Source organism: Scatophagus argus, chromosome 10 (genome assembly GCF_020382885.2).
Source record: "Scatophagus argus isolate fScaArg1 chromosome 10, fScaArg1.pri, whole genome shotgun sequence".
Classification (NCBI taxonomy): domain Eukaryota; kingdom Metazoa; phylum Chordata; class Actinopteri; family Scatophagidae; genus Scatophagus; species Scatophagus argus.
In genome coordinates, this window is record NC_058502.1 from 23,668,513 (window position 1) to 23,688,550 (window position 20,038).

The 20,038-nt window shown below is 42.7% G+C and overlaps 1 protein-coding gene across 6 annotated transcripts in view; it reads left to right on the forward strand.

The window, feature by feature from the left end:
* birc6 (baculoviral IAP repeat containing 6) overlaps positions 1-3,841 on the forward strand; it is a 132,621-nt gene extending 128,780 nt beyond the window's left edge. For all 6 annotated transcript variants that reach the window (XM_046402032.1, XM_046402035.1, XM_046402036.1 and 3 more), the window contains exon 73: positions 2,640-3,841. In XM_046402032.1, coding sequence (XP_046257988.1) covers positions 2,640-2,819 — 180 coding nt within the window. In that variant the 3' untranslated portion in view covers positions 2,820-3,841. The remainder of the gene's footprint in view (positions 1-2,639) is intronic.
* The last annotated feature ends 16,197 nt before the right edge of the window (positions 3,842-20,038 follow it).

Sequence of the window (20,038 nt, forward strand, 5' to 3'; positions counted from 1 at the left end):
CAGAGGAGGGTGCAGCATGAACTCAGAGACATGCTGAGGACAACTACAGGAGGAAACTGGAGGCCAAACTCCAACAAAACAGTGTGAGGGATGTGTGGACGGGAATGAAGCACATCACGGGGATGAAGGGGTAAAGTAGGCAGACATTAGGGAGCCTGGACAGAGCAAACCAGTTCAACCAGTTTTTTAACAGGTTTAGCTCATCTCCTGCCACCCCATTGACACCCCCAGCCTCCCACACACCCACACTGTCCCGAATGGCTCGACCCAACCCCCAGCATTCTCCTGTACAACACCTCTTCATCTGCCCCTCCCCAACTCCTCCTCCACAGAAGACATCATCAGCCCAATGGTGACTACAGGCCAGGTAAAGAGGCAGATGGAAAAACTACATTAGCAAAAGGCTGCTGGCCCTGATGGCATCACACCCAGGATGCTGAAGACCTGTGCCAGCCAGCTGTCTCCTGTACCGGGACATCTGTACAACCTGATTCTGAGTCAAGAGAAAGTCCCGACACTGTGGAAGAAGTCCTGTCTTGTTCCAGTCCCCAAGAAGTCGATGCCATCTGACCCGGCAGACTACAGACCAGTCTTCCTCATATCTCATCTGATGAAGGTCCTGGAGAGACTGGTCTTAGCCCAGCCGAGGCCACAGGTGAGGATCTTTCTGGACCCCTTACAATTTGCCTACCAGCCCCATTTAGGAGTCGACGATGCTGTCATCTACCTGCTGCAACGAGTCCATTTGCATCTGGATGGTGTGGGAGGCACGGTGTGGATCACATTCTTTGATTTCTCCAGTGCTTTCAACACCATTCAACCCCTGCTACTGGGTGAGAAGATGGGTGGATGTTGACGACGCAAAGATCTCCTGGATTACTGACTATTTGACAGCCAGGCCACAGTTTGTCTGTCTGGGCAATGTCTGATGTGATGGTCAGTGATATAGGAGCTCCACAGGGAACTGTGCTTTCTCCCTTCCTCTTCACCTTATACATCACTGACTTTCAGTACAACTCTGAGTCAGGTCACCTGCAAAAGTTTTCCGGTGACTCAGCTGCTGTTGGGTGTAATAGAGAGGGAGAGGAGGGCGAGTACAGGACACTGGTGGACAACTTTATAGAGTGGTCTGAGCAGAATCACCTGAGACTAAAGAAAGATGGTGATCGACTTCAGGAGGAAGAGGACGCCTTCACAGCCACTACGGATCAGGGGGAGGTGGTGGAAGCTGAGGATGCCGAGATCCTTCAACATGTGCAGTCTCAGACTAGACACTTTTAAGACCGTGGTGGAGAGGAGGTCGCTGAACAAACTGTTATCCATCATGGACAATGATCAGCACCCTCTCCATCAAGCAGTTGACAGACAGCAGAGCACCTACTCCCACAGGCTGCTATAGCTCCACTGTCGAAGGGACAGATACAGGAAATCTTTCTTGCCACATGTCATCACACTGTACAATAACAGCTAAAACTCTGCTCATAACATACAGTCACTAGGCACTTTATATGTTTTACACACTCCGTTCACTGCACCTTACATTCTACTTTATTTTGCACATTACACTGCTTATTTGTTGTATATACGCTTTTTTTATATTGCTTTGTATGTTGCTATTTTAACATTTTGTGTATAGATTATTGTTTTTCTTTCACGGTATCGTCATTGTGTGTAATGCTGCTGCTGCACTGTAATTTCCCAGCCTGGGATCAGTAAAGCATACCTGTCTATCTATTTTAAGTTGTTAACTAATTGTTTTAGAAAAACCTCTGTAGCAGCATCTGTTTTGTCTGTAGCAGTTCCCATTGTTGTTTTTACTCCTTGGTTCTGGTGACAGCTGTGTTAGTCCTGCCCATGACGCTGATGCTGCATTTGATTTGTACTCGTAGGTCTTTTTCTAACTTCGAACACTACCCAAAGTCGGAATTCCAACCCGATAACTTGGTCAACCTCAGTGGATACCAAGTTTGCAAAGCAAGATGGTTTGCCCAGAGTATCGACTGTAAATAAAAGCTGTGGTTTTGCATGCTTTTTTGCACTTTTGTTTTTTTTTGTGTCCAATTTAGTAAGCCGCATACACAATACTGCCTTACTACTGCCTATAGGCATAAAGCTATGGTCTTGTTAGATGTGGAATACAGCGTAATGTGTTGTTTAGTGACTGGTGCTGCTTGTAACCGGTCAGTGGCTGAATAACGTCATGTTAAACAAGCTGTCTTGTGTTGCAAATAGGATGCATCCAGCTCAGTTTTAACGGATGTAATGTCGCTCCAAGTCCAGAGTTACAACTCTCTGTAACCGTTTTAACTGTCTGTTTCACTCTCTCTCACACACAAGCACAAACAACACACAGCCAATTGTCTTAACTGTTCTTGTTCTTATGATATTTGCTGCAGTGACATTACTGCTTGCGTAGAAGTGTTTAAAATAACTGAAAGCAGGCTGTCTAATCATTAAAGTAAATCACTAAAGAAAACACTCAGACATTTTGCTATATAAATAAATTGAACTAAGATCTTGAGTTGGTGACTCAAGTGGGTTCAGTGTTTTTTACCTTTACAGACATCATGAAAACAAAGACAGCCATACATTATGTCTGACTTTGTATGTGTGTGTATGTGTGTATTTTCTTTGTGCAGAGACACACGGCTCAACTCAGAGAGGAGCTTCTCAAGCTGCCCTGCCCCGATGGTCTGGAGCCTGACTGTGATGAATTCTCTGAGGGGAGTGCCACCCTCATCCTCAAAGAGCTGCCCAGTCAGGATGCAGAGAAGCCGGGCAGCAGTCAGGACAACCACTGCAGTGAAGCAAAGCTATGAGTCTTCACTGCTCCCTTCCCTTCAAAGCTTCTCCAGCCCTCCCCGCTGCCCCTTGTGATTATACTCTCTAAAGACTTAATGGCTTCAGAGCACAAGCCTCCACTTTGTCAATATTTGTATGTAAAGGTCAAATAGCAGAATAGAAGAGGACGATGGGGATGTAGGGAACCAGAACTCTGAACTATGCTACTCCCGAATTGAAAAATGTCATCAAAAACTTTTATTTACCTGTAAAGGAGTGTAAGGAGTGTAAACATTTTGTGCTTTTTCCAATTGTGAAATAACCACTGATTGGTATGTTATGAAACTTGTTTATGTATACATAACGGAAGAAGAAAATTACAAAATATATAAGGGAAACTACCTTTAAGGAAGAATGTTTACTGAATGTTAATTTCTTTTTTGTTCTGTTTTTTTTTTGTTTGTTTGTTTGTTTTTTTGACTCTTAGACATTTTGGTCATTCTTTAAGGATACTATTAAAAAAAAACAATCTCAGATAAAACCCCTCTGGTCATTTGCTGCTTCATTTGATTTCCCTAGTTGAATAAAGGCTGAGATGGACATTCTTAAATGCTATGTTATCCATTTTACAGGTTCTAAATTAAAAAAAAAAAAACACATGCTCTGGGATGAACGTTTGTTCCCTCTCAGAACTTCTCCGTGACTATTTTTATTGACATGACTGTAGATTGTAAGACTGTGTCAGAGCCACAAAGGAAATGTATTTTGAAGGCTTGTGCATGTGTATGTGTGTTTTCTGTGTGTGTGCAACATTCCCCAGTGAGATAGAAAGCTGTGATGTGCCTTTGATATACACCATACCACCAAATTCTAACTAGTACCTTAACTGATTTCTTTGCTATTTCTACAAAATTAATAATTCTGCTCAGTCTGACATAAAATTGCTTTGATCTTTTTTATTATGTTGAAATCCACAGAACAAAAATGCACTTTCTATTTTGCTCACTCCTTAGAACAGTCTTACTCCTTTTGCTAGTACATTAAATGGAGCTTGAAAGTATGGATTGATTGTGCAAATGTTTCTTTCTACATTTAAAAGAACATCAAGCTTGTTGCCTCAATGACAGAGAGAGAGCAAGAGACCAGAAGAGATGGTTAACACTGATTGCCTGAGCAAAGTTTTCAGTTAGAAAATAAGCTGGTACCATAATAATGACCTGTCCAATAGGAGGTGCAACAGTGAGCATTTTTTTGGTCAAGAAGCTTAAAGAAAAAAAATTTAATTTTCAGTGTATTTGAGTATTTCTTGAAAGTGTCTCTCATCAAGTGCGAGAATAACATAAATAAGCAGACTCCCTTCTTTCCCAGCTCCCAAGGAAAGCCATGGTGGGTGCAATCCAAACTATTCAATTCAGTTCAGTTTATTTATATAGCACCAAATCACAACAGAAGTTGTCTCATGACATTTTCCAATTAAAGCAGGTCAAGACCAAACTCTTTAATGTGACTTTTGGTACAGAGAGACCCAACAAAACCCCCATGAGCAAGCGTTTAACAACAAAGTAGCATTATTTTCTGATCAACAGTAAACTTGCATCAGGGTGAACATGGCCCAAAATAATGATCAAAACAAATATGAATAATCCAAATTAACTTCCTTAATTTTAACAGTGTTAAACAAAGGCTTCCTATTCATACAGCTTCCTGGACTACTTGTTTAAAACATTACAGTATGTGCAGAAGAAGAACATGCTTTTATATCTCATTCATAACTAAGAGCTAGGGAGATGAGCAGCCCTAATGGCACAGACAGTTCTCATTTTAAAGAAGGTACCAGAACTTAAAATGACTCAAAAAATTATTATCAAATTTATTATCAAAAATTACGACTCCATACCAGAGCAGTTTGTTATGCAGCTTACAAGAAAGACATTGATGTGATTTGTGAAAATCTTAGTTAGCTTGCTTAATTTTTCTGTTTCTTTCAAGAGAATCCCACAGTCTGACATGACCGAAGTATGTAACTTACTCCTCTGGTTTCCAATTATAGTTACTATTATTTATTAAAGGCTTAGAATTCTTATTGTACATGTGAAAATACCTGTAATTGTCACCTTATAAAAATTACGTGTCTTGGTGACTAACCCTGCACCACATTAGGAGCTGCTTTCTCTAATATCTTTATTTTCTTCTTCTCTTTATCTTTTTTTTTTTTTTGATGACATCCGGCAGAGCCCTGTAGAACAGCAATTCAGCAGTGTAGCTGTGAGCTAAACTATGAAGTGCTTTAAAGGTGATGAGCAAAATCATGAAATCAAATTCTAGAACTGGCAGACTCTGAGGGACCAAAAAGAATTATTTCTGATCTATTTTCATTTAGCCAGAGAAGGTTAAAAGATATTCAGCGCTTTATTTCTGAAAGGCAGGATACAAGATGATTACATTTTTGATTTGATTTAAATAAATCAGTAAATCTGTGTGTCATCAGCATCAGGAACACTGGTACTGGTTTTTCTTTTGTCTGATGCATGAATAGCAAAGTGCCAAGGTGGAGCCCTGGGGAACACAGGTCAGAGGGACCACAGAAGAGAATGGATTACCTAGAAAATTCCTGTCTGCTAAAAATAATTTAAACTACTGGAGAGCAGTGTCCCTGATGCTGATGCACCTTTCAAGGTGATACAGTAGGATAGTGTGATGCACCACGTCAAAAGCGGAGATCAAATTCAGAAGAATTGAAATCAGTTGTAAGTAAGAGGCAATTTGAAACATTGATGAGAACAGATTTAGTACAATGATGTGGCTGGAAACCTGATTAGAAAAATCAAAAATATCAAATGCATTCATGAAAATGTTAACACTGAGTAAACAGTCTTCAAAGAAACCTTTTATTAGAACCTTTCTAATCGGTTAGGTCAAGGATTGGTTTCTTGAGAGCAGGGTGCACTATTGCATGCTTGCTGTCATATTTTGAAGTGTCTTTTAATTAGTTTCCTGTTTTATTTTATAGTTTTTCTCCCCTTGTGTCCTGTTACCTTTTCATTTCCTGTCTTTTATCTGTTTTTCTTTATTGCTTGCCCCACCCTGACTGTTTTCACCCGTGTCTTGTCCTCTCTGTCTGTATATACCTGTGCTCTCCTTGTGTGTGTTGTCAGTTTGCCTGTTTTTGCTGCCTTCCTTGTTATCCCTGTATTCTGTGTTTCCCTGTTATCCCTGCATTTGCTTTGTCTTTTGGATTATTCTTTGTTTGGACTCTTTACCTGAGTTCCTAGCCTTTTTTTGTTTGCTTCTGTTCCCTTTTGACTGAGTTTATTTATTAAAGTCTTTTGTTCACCTTATCCTCACGTCAGTGTCTGCATTTTGGATCCTCCATTTTGTGACTTAGAACACTTCTGGCAGGAGGAAACCCAGCCAGAGGACAGGGAGCTATTTAACACAACTTGTCCACAGGTAATTATATTTAGAATGGAGTAGGGTGAATAAATGGACCCAGGAAATACTTCTGTGCATGCATTTTAGAGATCAGGCAGCATTTTAGAAGGCATCTAAATTGTGAAGAACTGTGTGTCTCTTCGGACACAGTTTACCGGTAAATGGAACTAAGTGCCTCCACTCAAGCACATTACAGGATTATTCTATTTACTGCACTTTATACTTCTATTGCACAACATTTCAGTAAGAAACATTGTATTGACTGCCCTGCTACATGCATCTGACAACATTAGTGTCGGGATTTGGGTTTTAGTCTCTGGACTTTCTGGTGTTCTCCCTGTTTTTCCCCTCCAACTCTGTCTTTTTTTGTAACTGCTTTGCTGTCCTTGTGTGTTTGTATCTTTAAGCACAGCTGGATGGGGTTGACCTACTTTCACCCAGCCAATGCACCTACACCGCTGTTCCCCATCTCCTGTAATCAACTCTATCCCAAACCAGAACATTTAAACTCTGGTTCGTTCCTGACATCTGTGCCAGATCATACAGTTCTCTTTAATGCTATTCCCTTCAGCCCAACATTTTCTTGGATTCTTAATGTCTTCATTTCTTCTTTGTTTAATCTCCTTTGCTCCAAGTTCAATGCCTCCAGGCCTGGGGCATTCCCGCTCTGCTCCCAAGTTATTTCTGTGTTGCCAGTAGTTTTATGTTTCTCCTTCCTTTCCTGGAAAACTGCCAGTCACTATGACCACACTGCACTCACCCCGCCACACAGCTCTCACATTCATACTTATTGCAAACTCTCAGCTAAGGCCCACTTCTGATTAAAAAAATGTGATAACTTGGAATAAACAGGACATGACATAAAAAGAAGAAAACAAAATAAATATGTATCTAAGTGTTATGCATTTTTCCAAAAATCAGAAGGTCAGTGGTTCATTCCTGGTCAGTCTGCATGTCAAAGTGTTTGTGTTGTTATTGCTCCTGATGAGTAGGTGGCACCTTGCATGGAATCTTCAGTGTATGAATGTCTGGGTGAATGGATGAATGCTGGCTTGTGATAAACTGCCTTGAGTGGCTGGTTACAGTCCAAGATGAACTTTACTGAACTCACAGTGGGAAAATTCACTTGTCATGGCAGCTCACAGGAACAGAGTAGATTGCAAAAAGCAAAAGTGTAGAAAACAGTTTCAAAAATAAAAGACTTAAATTAACAGTTTTAAAATAAATGCTGTACAATATACCGCTATACAGGCTATATACATATCAGCTTAGTGGTGGAAGGTGATGATTCTTGGTAGGTATTGCACAGTTCTGTAAGGATATGGGGGGAAAGAGGACTAGACTGTTCAGTTGTACAGCCTAATTGCAGTGAGAATGGAGGACCTGCTGTAGCTCCTTCCTACACTGAGGGTGTAGCAGTCTGCCGCTGAAGGAGCTGCTCAGAGTCTCAACTGTCTGATGCAGAGGGTGAGAGGTGTTGTCCACGATGGATGTCATCTTGGCTAACATCCTCCTCTCACCCACCTCCTCCACAGAATCCGGTGGGCAGCCCAGGACAGAGCTGGCCCTCCTGACCAGTTTGTTCAGTCTCTTCCTGTCCCGGTCCCCAACAGACCACAGCCTATTGAATAGCAGAGGCTACTACAGAGTCATAAAAAGTCCTTAGGAGGGGCCTGCACACTCCAAAGGACCTCAGTCTCCTCAGAAGGTGGAGGCGACTTTGTCCCTTCTTGTACAGGGCGTTGATGTTATGTGACCAGTCCAGTTTATTGTTGAGGTAAACACCTAGATACTTAAAACTGCGCAATGTCTGAGTCCTGGATGTTCACTGGTGTATGTGGTAGGGCTCTTCAGAAGTCAATCACCATCTGCTTCGTTTTGCTGGTGTTTAAGCTCAGCTGGTTGTGCTCACACCAGTCCACAAAGTCCATGGTGACTGACCTGTACTCCATCTCATTCCCCTCGGACACAGAGCCAACAATGGTAGAGTCATCAGAGAACTTCTGGAGGTGACATCTGCTGGTGTTGTAGGTAAAGTCTGAGGTGTAGAGGGTGAAGAGGAAAGGTGAGAGCACTGTTCCCTGGGGCTGTTCCCATGCTGCAGACCACCACCTCAGACACAGTCTCACATACTGTGGCCTGTTGGTGAGGTAGTTGATGATCCAAGGAAGGTCAGTTACTGAAACTGAAATTTTGAATCGGGTATTTGGTCTTGCAGATTCCAGACACAAGAGGTAAATTTAAGCAGCCTAAAAACAAAGGCGAGACCTTTTGCCACACATGGCAAAATTAAAGTGACCTAGAAGAGAAGCAGTTAATTAACCTAAGCAACAAGTAAAAGTCCCTAAATCACCTTGATGCTCCCTGTTGTCAAACTGACCTTATAACATGTGATGACATTTTAATCACAGTCCCAAATTGCACCTCCTCCAGCACCACAGTCAGCGACAGCTCCATCCCAACAGAACGAAGCAGGGGCCAGCGGCGAGAGGCCAGCAGACAACACCAGAAGCAACACAAAGAAGGTCGAGCAACAAAAGGCTGAAGAAGAGGAGACAATGTCACATGACCCCAGGCTCTCTTTGCCAGAACACCCCACTGAACTGTTGTGCCCAATGGTGGATGTGGTGGGGCCCAACAGTGTGATGCTGGTCCACCGCCCTTGGGCAGAGGCAGACCTCACTGACACCATTTCTCACCCGCCCCTGCCAGAGAAAAATTCTACCCAGTGGGTGAGAGAATTCGCACATTTTTGCAAAGACTATAGACCAACCATGAGAGAATTGCAGAGGGTACTGCAGAAGAACTTTGGGACTCAATATCATAAAATCAGGGGTTATTTTACTGAAGCCAGACTGCCTCTGTGCATGAAAAACCCAGAATGGACACATAATGGCAAACAAGACTACCAAAACACAGTTACAGCACTCTGTGCAGCAGTCCAGGTAACCGCTCTGGAGCTAATGAATCAGGGCTCAGAAGAGACTGTGAGCGCATTCCTGGCGCGCCTCACTGTTGCCTTTGACTGTCACAGCGGCATGGAGTACCCAAATGCTATGGGAGACTCCCCACTTTCTGCTTACGAATCATACCTGAAAAGCCTGTTCCTTAGCAGAATGCACCCCTCACTGGCAGAAGCCTGTCGCCGACACTGCATTACCTGGAAATTATGTAGCTTAGCAGATATTTTACAACATGCTGAGCACAAAGAAGATATTCACAGATGTCATAATGCACTGAAGAAAAAGGAAAGACAGGAGAAACTGGAAGAGGCCCATGTACAATGTGCAATGACAAGCGGGGGGACAAGAAGAAGGGCGTGAAACGGGGAAGAAGCAGGTTCTGAAGTAACGTGCAGGGCAGAGGCCACTGGGACCCAGAAGAATGTTTTAACTGCAGAGAAAAAGGACATAGGGCAAATTTACGATAAAATTTAGAGTAGAATTTAAGATCCTCCTCCTAACCTACAAAGCCGTGCATGGTCTGGCACCATCATATATAACTGATCTCATTGAACCATATCAGCCCTCTAGGCTGCTGCGTTCCTTAGATTCAGATTTACTTATAATGCCACGAATCTCCAAATGTAAATATGGAGCCAGGGCCTTCAGTTATCAAGGTCCTCTTCTGTGGAACCAATTACCAGTCTCAGTTTGGGCGGCAGACACCCTCTCTATGTTTAAGAGTAGACTTAAAACCCTCCTTTTTGACAAAGCCTATAGTTAGACCAACCCCTAGTTATGCTGCTATAGGTTTAGATTGCTGGGGGAGATCCTTAGACACCGAGCTTCAGAGCAGGGGGACTCACTCATCATGTCCCATCACCGGTACAGTACTAACTCGCCCTCTCCCCCGGAGCCCTTGTGCTCCATCTTTCCTTAGCACTTCCGGAGCATGTTGCTGGATCCAGAATCTCCTACCGCGCCCTCCTGAGGCCTGGTATCACTGCTGGATCCTGAGCCCTCTATGGCCCTGCCTACTGCACTGATAGTGCTGCTGGATCCAGAACCCTCTCCATGGCTCTGTCTGAATCCTGCTGCTCCTGTCTCTCCTCCCTCTCTTTCTCTCCGTTCTCTCTCCATCTCCCTGTCTCTCCTCTCCCTCCTCTCCCTCCCAGACGGTCACAGCAGAAGGCCGTCTACACTGAGTCTGGTTCTGCTCGAGGTTTCTGCCTGTTAAAAGGAAGTTTTTCCTCGCCACTGTCGCCATATGCTTACTCAGTGTGGGGTTTTGCCCTGGGACCAGTTTTTCTCTGATTCTCTTCTTTTTGGTTGTTGTTGTTTACACACCTGTAAAGTGTCTTGAGATAACTGTGTTATGAATTGGCACTTTAAATAAAATTGAAGCTTTACCATTTGCTCCAAAACGCAGTGGTAGAACTTGTTCAACTATTGGTGCTAGTGGGCAGACATGCAGGGACAGTTATTCGGCCCCTATCTGGTGTGAATTGGATAATCAGATGACTAAACACTCATTTACTTTTTCAAAGAACTGCCCAGTCAGTCTACTGGGCAGGGACCTCATGTGTGGCTTTGGCATAATTCTCCACTCCACACCAGATGGGGTAAATGTTTTGAAACAAAGTGATCTAGGCCATCAACACGCAGCATAAATGGTTAAGTGCAGCCCATTAGGACTGCTCTATATCTATGAATGGCAACTGTTACATAACTCGCTCACACATACTTCAGAGAGCTTGATGTCACACACACACACAGCACACAGGATACTACATGACACCACAGAAACTACACTGCACTGCACGTGTCAGTGAGGGCAGAGACAGATTTTGAGGAAGATTGGTATGGGAAAGCTGAGAAGCCAGAGAGGTTAACATTGACACATTTGCTGGGCAAAATCAGTAGCTGCTGCTTCTGTTACACTCTATGCTACCCAAGACAGACTTTGTCGGAAAGTCCTTCCACACAAGCTTTTCAGATGACAATCCTACACATCTCACTGGTGAACACTGCATCATGGAAATAACAGGCTCTGGGTCCATGGTTCCAAGGCAAAAGCAGGTGTTCAGATTTCTGCAGAAAAGGGGATCCTAGGACAGAGTACAGCAAAATCGGTGATGTATTTTGCACAGCAGTTACATCTGCTGTGCAAGTTAAAAGAACAGTAGAACTGTGAGAGAACAAACCATGTGGTTTATCAATGTACAGTCATGACTACTAAAAACATGCCAACTGAATTAACACAGGTGCTGGATTGCCTTTGGGCAAAACATAAGTACAATGTCGGGCTTGTGAAAGATGCGGCATCTCTGGTAATTCACCCAAAATCAGACTACAGGCCTCGTTTGAAACAATACCTCTTAAAACAAGAAGCCATAGATGGTATAACACCGTTGTTTGAGTCATTACTTAAGACCGGCATAATTGTCCAGTGTGAAGATTCACCAGTGCGCACTCCAATATTTCCAGTTAAGAAAGTCAAGGACGGGGGTCAACCAACAGAATGGAGATTTGTACAAGATTTGCAAGTAGTGAATGCTGCAAATCACCCACACGTGCCAGAAGCATCAAATCCACACAACTTTCCACCCCTCATTTCACCTAGCACCAATCGTTTTTCTGCCGTCAACCTCGAGAATGCATTTTTTTCTGTGCCAGTCCACCCTGAAAGCTGGTTTGCGTTCACATTTCAGAGGTAGGGTTACACCTGGATTAGGTGCCCACAAGGATGTTTAGAAAGTCCAACAGATTTTCATCAAAAACTGAGCCAAAATTTGTGAAATTTTGATTTTCTATTAGACTCCGTACTACTGCAGTACGTAGATGACCTAATGGTATGCAGCACCTCAGAGGAGACATGTAAAACAGACACAGTTGCATTGCTGACACTTCTGGCCAACAATGGTCATAAAGTTAGCTGGTCAAAAGTACAGTTTGTCCAGACTGAAGTCATTTATCTGGGGCATGCGATTACAGCAGAGGGCAAATCCATCTCTCCCATGCATATTGCAACTATCCAAAATGTTCCATGACCTACAACAAAGAAACAAGTTTTAAGCTTCCTAGGAATGATGTCATATTGTAGACAGTGGATCCCTAACTACTCAGAGCGAGAGGCACCTCTCTCAGCTACAGTCTATGGTAAACAATCGGCAGCTCATGACAAAGTCACATGGACTCCAGAAGCACAAAAGACCTTTGAAGATTTGAAAAGTGCACTTGCTAATGCTCCCACACTTGGTTTGCCAAACCCAAACAAACCATTTGTGCAGTTTATGGACCAGAAAGGTGGATATGCCACTTCTGTTCTTTGTCAAAAACATGGGGATAAACTCAGACCTGTTGCTTATTTTTCAGCAAAACTGGATCCAGTAGCTGCAGGCCTACCCCTCTGCCTAAGAGTTGTAGCAGCTGCAGAAAAGGCAGTGACAGCCTCTAGAGATTTAGTAGGCTATTCTGAACTCACACTCATGGTTCCACATGCAGTGGCTCATATTCTACATACACAAAAGACTTCACATCTGTCTGCGCAGCATTGGTTAAGATACCACAATACATTATTGGAAATGGCTAAAATCACTGTTAAATGCTGCTCCACACTTAATCCAGCTTCTCTTCTCCCAACACAGGTTCTGGAATTGGAGTGTACGCCAAGGGTTGATCTGTCAGACATACCTCACCCAAGTGCTGACTTTGAACTGTTCCTGGATGGTTCTGCATTTAGGGATAAAACAGGTGTCAACCAAACAGGTTTTGCTGTTGTCACCCTACACACAATTATGGCGTCGAGTAAATTACCATCTCATTTTTCAGCAGAAGCTGGAGAGCTAGTAGCGCTTACTGAAGCATGCAAACATGCTGAGGGCAGAACAGTGAACATCTACACAGATTCTCGTTATGCTTTTGGGGTGGTTCATGACTTTGGTGCCCTTTGGCGACACAGAGGTTTCCTCACCTCCTCTGGCAAACCTGTAGCTAAACACCACTTTGTTTCTGTTCTTTTAGATACTATAATGTTGCCAGGCAAAATATCTGTGATGAAATGTAATGCTCACACTAATGATTCTGACCTTGTTTCTGTACATGGAACGCCCCTGCAAATGCAGCAGCAAAAGCTGTGGATGGTGGATGGTGACGCATGGTGATGTTTCATATCTTCCTTTCCTCCTCACAGCCTGACACCAACCCATGTGCTGACATGGCCACCATCCAACAATTGGCAACCACCACCAAAAAGTTGTCATGGTCAGTAGCTGGAGCCATATATTCACAACAAAGTCTGGCTTGGGCCTGATTCAAAACCACGTTTGTGGTCTTCCCATTTTATGCTAAGTTATCACATGGGAAGACCATGTGGGCAAAGGGTGGATGAACATAGCCATAAATGCTAATTAGTATACCAGAGGGTTTTCAGCTTTTGCCACCGATTACTGTAAAACCTCCCCTACCTCCCCGCCACTGTATGGCACTGTTCCGTGGTCCTAGTGTGATGATTGTGGGGCGGCACCGCAGCTATTTAAGCTGGCAGGTGGCTATGCTCCTGCCTCTCTTCTTCCTCTGTGTGGCAGTAGCCTGCAGCAGTATCCTGCAGAGGTAGCTGTGGTGGACATGGTGCTCTTGCATCCAGTGTGCATTGTGGTGGTGTGTGTGTGTGTGTGGTGGGGCAGCCGTCTCCTCCTGCCTGGATCCCGCCTGTGGTGTTGGCACACGGTGGCGACAGGAGAGCCTGCCATAATTGCTGTTTTGATCCTGAGCCGTGTTTGTTTCGAGTGGACGCTGTCAAATGATCAACTCCTTCTGTGGACCCCAGGCCTACTAGTTTTTAATGTAGCAGCAGCCACATTTTAGTGGGACTGTGTTGTTTGGGATTTGAGTTATGTTATTTTGTGTGACTTGTACTTAAATGCTCTGGGATTACTTTTATCTTTTAGGTTAAATGTAGGCGGGTAGTGACAGACAAGACAAGACAAGACAACTTTATTTGTATAGCCCATTTTTACAAGCAGTTTGTCTCAAAGGGCTTAACATAACATCAGAAACATCCTCTGCCCTTCGACCCTCACATCGACTAAGGAAAAACTCCCAGAAAAACCTTTAACAGGAAAAAATGGAAGAAACCTCAGGGTGAGCAACAGAGGAGGGATCCCTCACCCAGGACGGGCAGACGTGCAATGGATGTTGTACAGGCAGGAAAGCAGTTAACAACATGAGAACAACATTACTAAAAAGACAACTAAAACAAAATCTCAATCTCAATCTCATTTTCATGTGATTCATCCGTTTAGTTTCACTTTCCATACCACCTCAATATGATTTTAACATTTCACAAGACTGAAATTATAATAGTGAAATTATAATGAAATGCTGTATCATTCATGTATTTTTCATATTCTGTTGAAAACCACTATCCGATCAATTCTATTCAGTTCGATATCAATTCGATTCAGTTAGCGGTTATTTCTTTTTGCTTTCCTTTTTGACTCGTCTGTGTTGGTGTGTTTTTATTTCTTTTTATTCCTTCATTGGAGTGTGTGTGTATGTGTGTTTTTATGTTGCCATGTTGTTGATGTTGTTGGTTCCTAGGATCTGTGATTAATTTTCTTTTGTTTTGCTGTACAGGAGCTGTGGCCCAGCAGTGGTGGTCCCCTTTCCTTGGTGGTGGGTTTTCTTCACGTCCTTATTTCATTGGATTATAGTGTCACGGGTGTGTAGGTTGTTCCCCTTTTGATTTGTTCCTCTGCCCTTGGTAAGCTGCAGCCCTGTCAGTTGTTACTTTTATTTTCCAGGACCTCAACTCATCTCATCCTGTGAACTGGCAACAAATTTTAGTATTTAGTATTAAACTTGACCTACTGCTGGTTATTATTTTCCTTTTTGTAATTGAATAAAAATTGTTTAGTGGTACACATTCCTGTGTGTGATTCGTACCTGCGTGCCTGTCCATATTTCCTGGGGTTGAGACTCCTCTCCCTCAGGTGTCGTTGTCAGCAACCTTTGCTTCTCCTCCTTCCGTCCTGAACTCCGCCACATTACCATCCACAGAGTGGCGATACTGTTGGAAGGGAAAATGGCACAATAAAGTTGAAACTCTGCAAATGCTGTGAGGAAACTGGTTTGACGTCTATAAAAGCACTTCTCCCATGCTTTTCCACATGCGCACATGAATCATTTGAGCCCATTTGAGGTAGTTTATGGGAGACCTCCAAATACAGAGCTTAGACCAGGGACTTTTCTTTAGACTCTAAGCTGTATGATGATGACTCGCAGGTGAAAGCAGTACTGCCCATGCCAGCTGATGCACTGCAACACCACTTCAAGCCTGGCAACTGGGTGGTTATCAACGATTTCAGGAGAAAGCACTGGAAACAGTGGTGGTTCCAAGGCCCCTTCCAGCTTCCAGGTCCTCCTCATCACTCAGACTGCAGGCAAGACTGAAGCAAGTGGAGAGCAGCGTGTCAAGCTACCAACAAACCCGAAGGTGACTTTCCACCCACTATACACACACCCAGATTGCCAATAACAATGAATAAGAGTGGGGCTGCGTGGACCAACATGGCTATTGGTGGCAGTTGAACTCGCCTTAGCCGCACTGGTGATTGACACAACACTCATACACTCCTGAGATTTACAATTGCACACAAATAACCTTGAGTTGTAACCACAGGATGATGACTTTGTGGCTGCTAGGCGTACATGGGGATGGTCTGATGTTATGAAAGAATCTGTGTATATAAACGTGGAATGAATCTTGTATTGTTATCTTTTGGCCATTGCACTAGGATGTCTATGTCTCATTATGTTAATGCATGTTTCCCCTCGCAGGATTATGATGTGTTATCTTAAATCTCGATGACTTGATATCACTGATATTTACATTACCTGTGAATTGTATAATCCTTTTGGCATGAGTTCTTTTCGTCGTTATTGTTGTGCTTGTTACAACATGTATTAAGCATTATCTTATCCTTGCATTTGTTTTTATCTACTGTTCAAGTTCAAGTTCACGTTTTTATGTACTGTTTTATCTACTGTTCAAGTTCATTTATGATCAAAAGAGGGGTTAGTTATTGTGCAACATATGGTTACTAATGAAAGATTTGATTAGCCTGTACTTTAAGTGAACTCCTGTACTGTACATGAACTGTACTTTAGGTGAACCTCTGAACTTTACATGAACTGCATTTGTTAATACAGTGCCTGGCCAGTGTATCATCTGTCAGGGGAATTACCCAAAGATCCCGATGGACGATTCTAATGACATTCAACATTAATAGAGAACAACAAGAACAACCCACGTTTTGTCTTTAACACTGTAGCCAGGCTGACCAAGAGTCACAGCTCTGTTGAGCCTTGTATTCCTGCAGCTCTTAGCAGTGAAGACTTCATGAGTTTCTTCACTAATAAAATCAATAACATTAGAGAAAAAATCAATAAAGATCTTCCCAGAATAGCCGATATAGTGCCATCTCTAGAAATCTCTTTTAATCCTACTCCATCTCTGGACAGGTTCCTGCCCATAGACCTCCCCGAGCTGACCTCCAGCATTAACAAATCTAACCCAACTACATGTCTCTTAGACCCCATCCCAACTAAGCTCCTCAAGGACGTCTTTCCCTTGATTGGCGTTTCCTTCTTAGATCAGATCAACTTATCCTTAACAACAGGTTATGTACCACAGGCGTTTAAAACCGCTGTCATTAGACCTTTCCTTAAAAAACCTTCACTTGACCCAGACATCTTAGCAAACTATAGGCTGATATCCAACCTCCCGTTCTTATCTAAAATACTCGAAAGAGTGGTTGCAAATCAGTTGATTGATCACCTACACAGGAACAGTCACTTTGAGATGTTTCAGTCTGGTTTCAGAGCCCATCACAGCACAGAAACAGCACTGGTTAAAGTCACAAATGACCTCCTCATGGCATCAGACCGCGGGCTTGTCTCCATACTTGTTTTGCTAGATCTCAGTGCTGCTTTCGACACTGTAGATCACAGCATTTTATTACACAGATTAGAACATGAGACTAGGATCACAGGGACTGCGCTACGCTGGTTCAAATCATATTTAACCCTCTGAAGTCATGTGTAATTGTCAGTTGTTGACTATTTTTGATTCTAATTTTATATTTCAACTTAGAATTTTTTTTATCTTGCCATTTTTGAATCATTTTTGATCAGCACAACCTCACAAGTGTGATTTACTGTTGTTTTTTTTCATTTTGACATACTGTATTGACACACTGGACCTAAAATCACACAAAACTCTAAAATCCGACTGGGGAAAATGCGCTGAAGTGCGCTGAATGACGTGCGCTCAATGCGCTGGTGTTTACTGCGTCTTCTTGCATAAAATGCGCGCACCAAACACGCACCAAACGTGATGGCAATGGTCATGAAAAAAACAGTGCGTATATTTTTTTTATCATAACTCGGGTTTTACTTGACATATTAACAAAATTTAAAAACTGGTATATAGTTTGAAGTGCCCACTGTCGAGCGAGGCTGCATCTTGCAGCTATGTCGTCTTAAAGTGGTCTTGTGATAAGGACGCGCCGGCGCGTCTGTCGACTCCTGAGGGTTAACAGATAGATTTCACTTTGCTCAAGTTAATAATGTTTCCTCTTCATATATAAGGGTTAGCCTCGGTGTTCCACAAGGTTCAGTGCTTGGGCCGATCCTGTTCACCTTATACATGCTCCCTCTAGGAAATATTATTCAGAAACATGGCATAAACTTTCATTGTTATGCTGATGACACTCAGCTGTACTTATCCTTAAAGCCTGAAGAAACAGAGCCGTTAGCCGGACTCCAGGCATGTCTTAAGTACATAAAGGACTGGATGACCTCCAATTTTTTATTATTAAACTCAGACAAAACTGAGATCATTGTTCTAGGCCCCAAACACCTTAGAAATAGAATAACTGATAATATTCTCTCTCTGGACGGCATTACTTTGGCCTCCAGTACGACTACGAGGAACCTCGGCGTTATCTTTGATCAGGACGTGTCATTTATTCATCACATTAAACAGACCTCTAAGACCGTCTTCTTTCACCTCCGTAATATTGCTAAGATTAGGAGTGTCCTCTCTCAGAGTGATGCTGAAAAACTTGTCCATGCTTTCGTTACTTCTAGGCTGGACTACTGCAACTCACTATTGTCAGGATGTCCAAATTACTCTATTAATAACCTGCAGCTGATCCAGAATGCAGCAGCTAGAGTTTTAACAGGAATCAGCAAAAGGGATCATATCTCCCCCATCTTAGCTTCTCTTCACTGGCTTCCGGTAAAATTCAGAATAGACTTTAAAATTCTCATATAAGGCCCTAAATGGACTAGCCCCATCATACCTGCAGGATCTAATAGTCCCATATATTCCCAATAGATCACTCAGATCACAGAGTGCAGGTTTACTTACAGTTCCCAGAATTCATAAAAGTAGAACGGGAGGACGAGCCTTTAGCTATCAGGCACCCCTGCTGTGGAACCAGTTGCCAATCTGGGTTCGACAGGCAGACACCACCTCCACTTTTAAGACTAAACTTAAAACCTTTCTGTTTAGTAAAGCATATAGTTAGCACCAAATAAAGTGTGTAGGGCTGGTAGGCATAGTTTCACTCACCTCATGCTATATAGCCACAGGTAGAATAGGTCTGACTAACTGTTAATCTTTAAATCTCTATCTTAGCTAAGCTGCTATAGGCCTATGCTGCCGGGGGACACAAACATGATCCACCAAGCAGTTTCCCCTCCTCCTTTTCCTCTTCTATCCTCTCCCCTCGTCAGATTAACATGCAGTTCATTATTTTATGTCACTAACTGTGTGTCCAGTTCTCCTCGTAGTCTTGTGTCTCTCCCTCCCTTTCTCTCTCTCTCTCTCTGTATCTTTCTGCAGGTATCTCTCCATCCAGATCTTCAAGTTGAACTGTAGCCGGCTCTATGACCAACCCATCTGCCTGTCATTCCTCTATGTACCGACTCTGGGCGGGGTGGTTCTCCCTACGGGCCGAAATCGAACTGATAGGATAGTGATTCTCAACATCACATAAAAAAAGAATACATGAATGTTACAGCAGTTCATTATAATTTTCATTACTATGTCATTTTTCATGTTGTTAATTGCTTTCCTGCCTGTACAACATCCATTGCACGTCTGCCCGTCCTGGGTGAGGGATCCCTCCTCTGTTGCTCACCCTGAGGTTTCTTCCATTTTTTTCCTGTTAAAGGTTTTTCTGGGAGTTTTTCCTTAGTCGATGTGAGGGTCGAAGGGCAGAGGATGTTGCTGATGTTATGTTAAGCCCTTTGAGACAAACTGCTTGTAAAAATGGGCTATACAAATAAAGTTGACTTGACTTGACTTGACATCGAGTCATCTAATTGCTTGTTGATTGAGATAATCATGGTGTCTTTGTCTTATGTATATATAAAAACACTGATGAGGATGCACTCCTCACCAACTCCTTCAAGAGTGTTTATTGTCACTTTGTTGGTTTTGGTCCTGTTGCGCAAGAGCTAAAATAAAGGCACTTGGATGGTTTCTTCTTTTCCACAGTCTCTTCATTTCTTCATTTTTCCACCACACCACATCCACATTATACATGCCACAATTTCAGTAAAACATATAATGTTAACGCTAGTTCCTGTTGTACTTCTTCCACTAGCGCTGTATAGAAATTCTGTTTCAAATATAGTGCTACAAAATAAAATCACGACTATCTAGTAAGCTCCTCTTCATTAGTATCACTAGTAATGAAGAGCTAAATTACTAGACCATAAAGCTTACTTATTGGGGCTTAAATTGCATTGGTAAAAATTGCAGTAATCTAAAAATGTAATGAAACTGAGGTTTAAAAATTGGATACAAT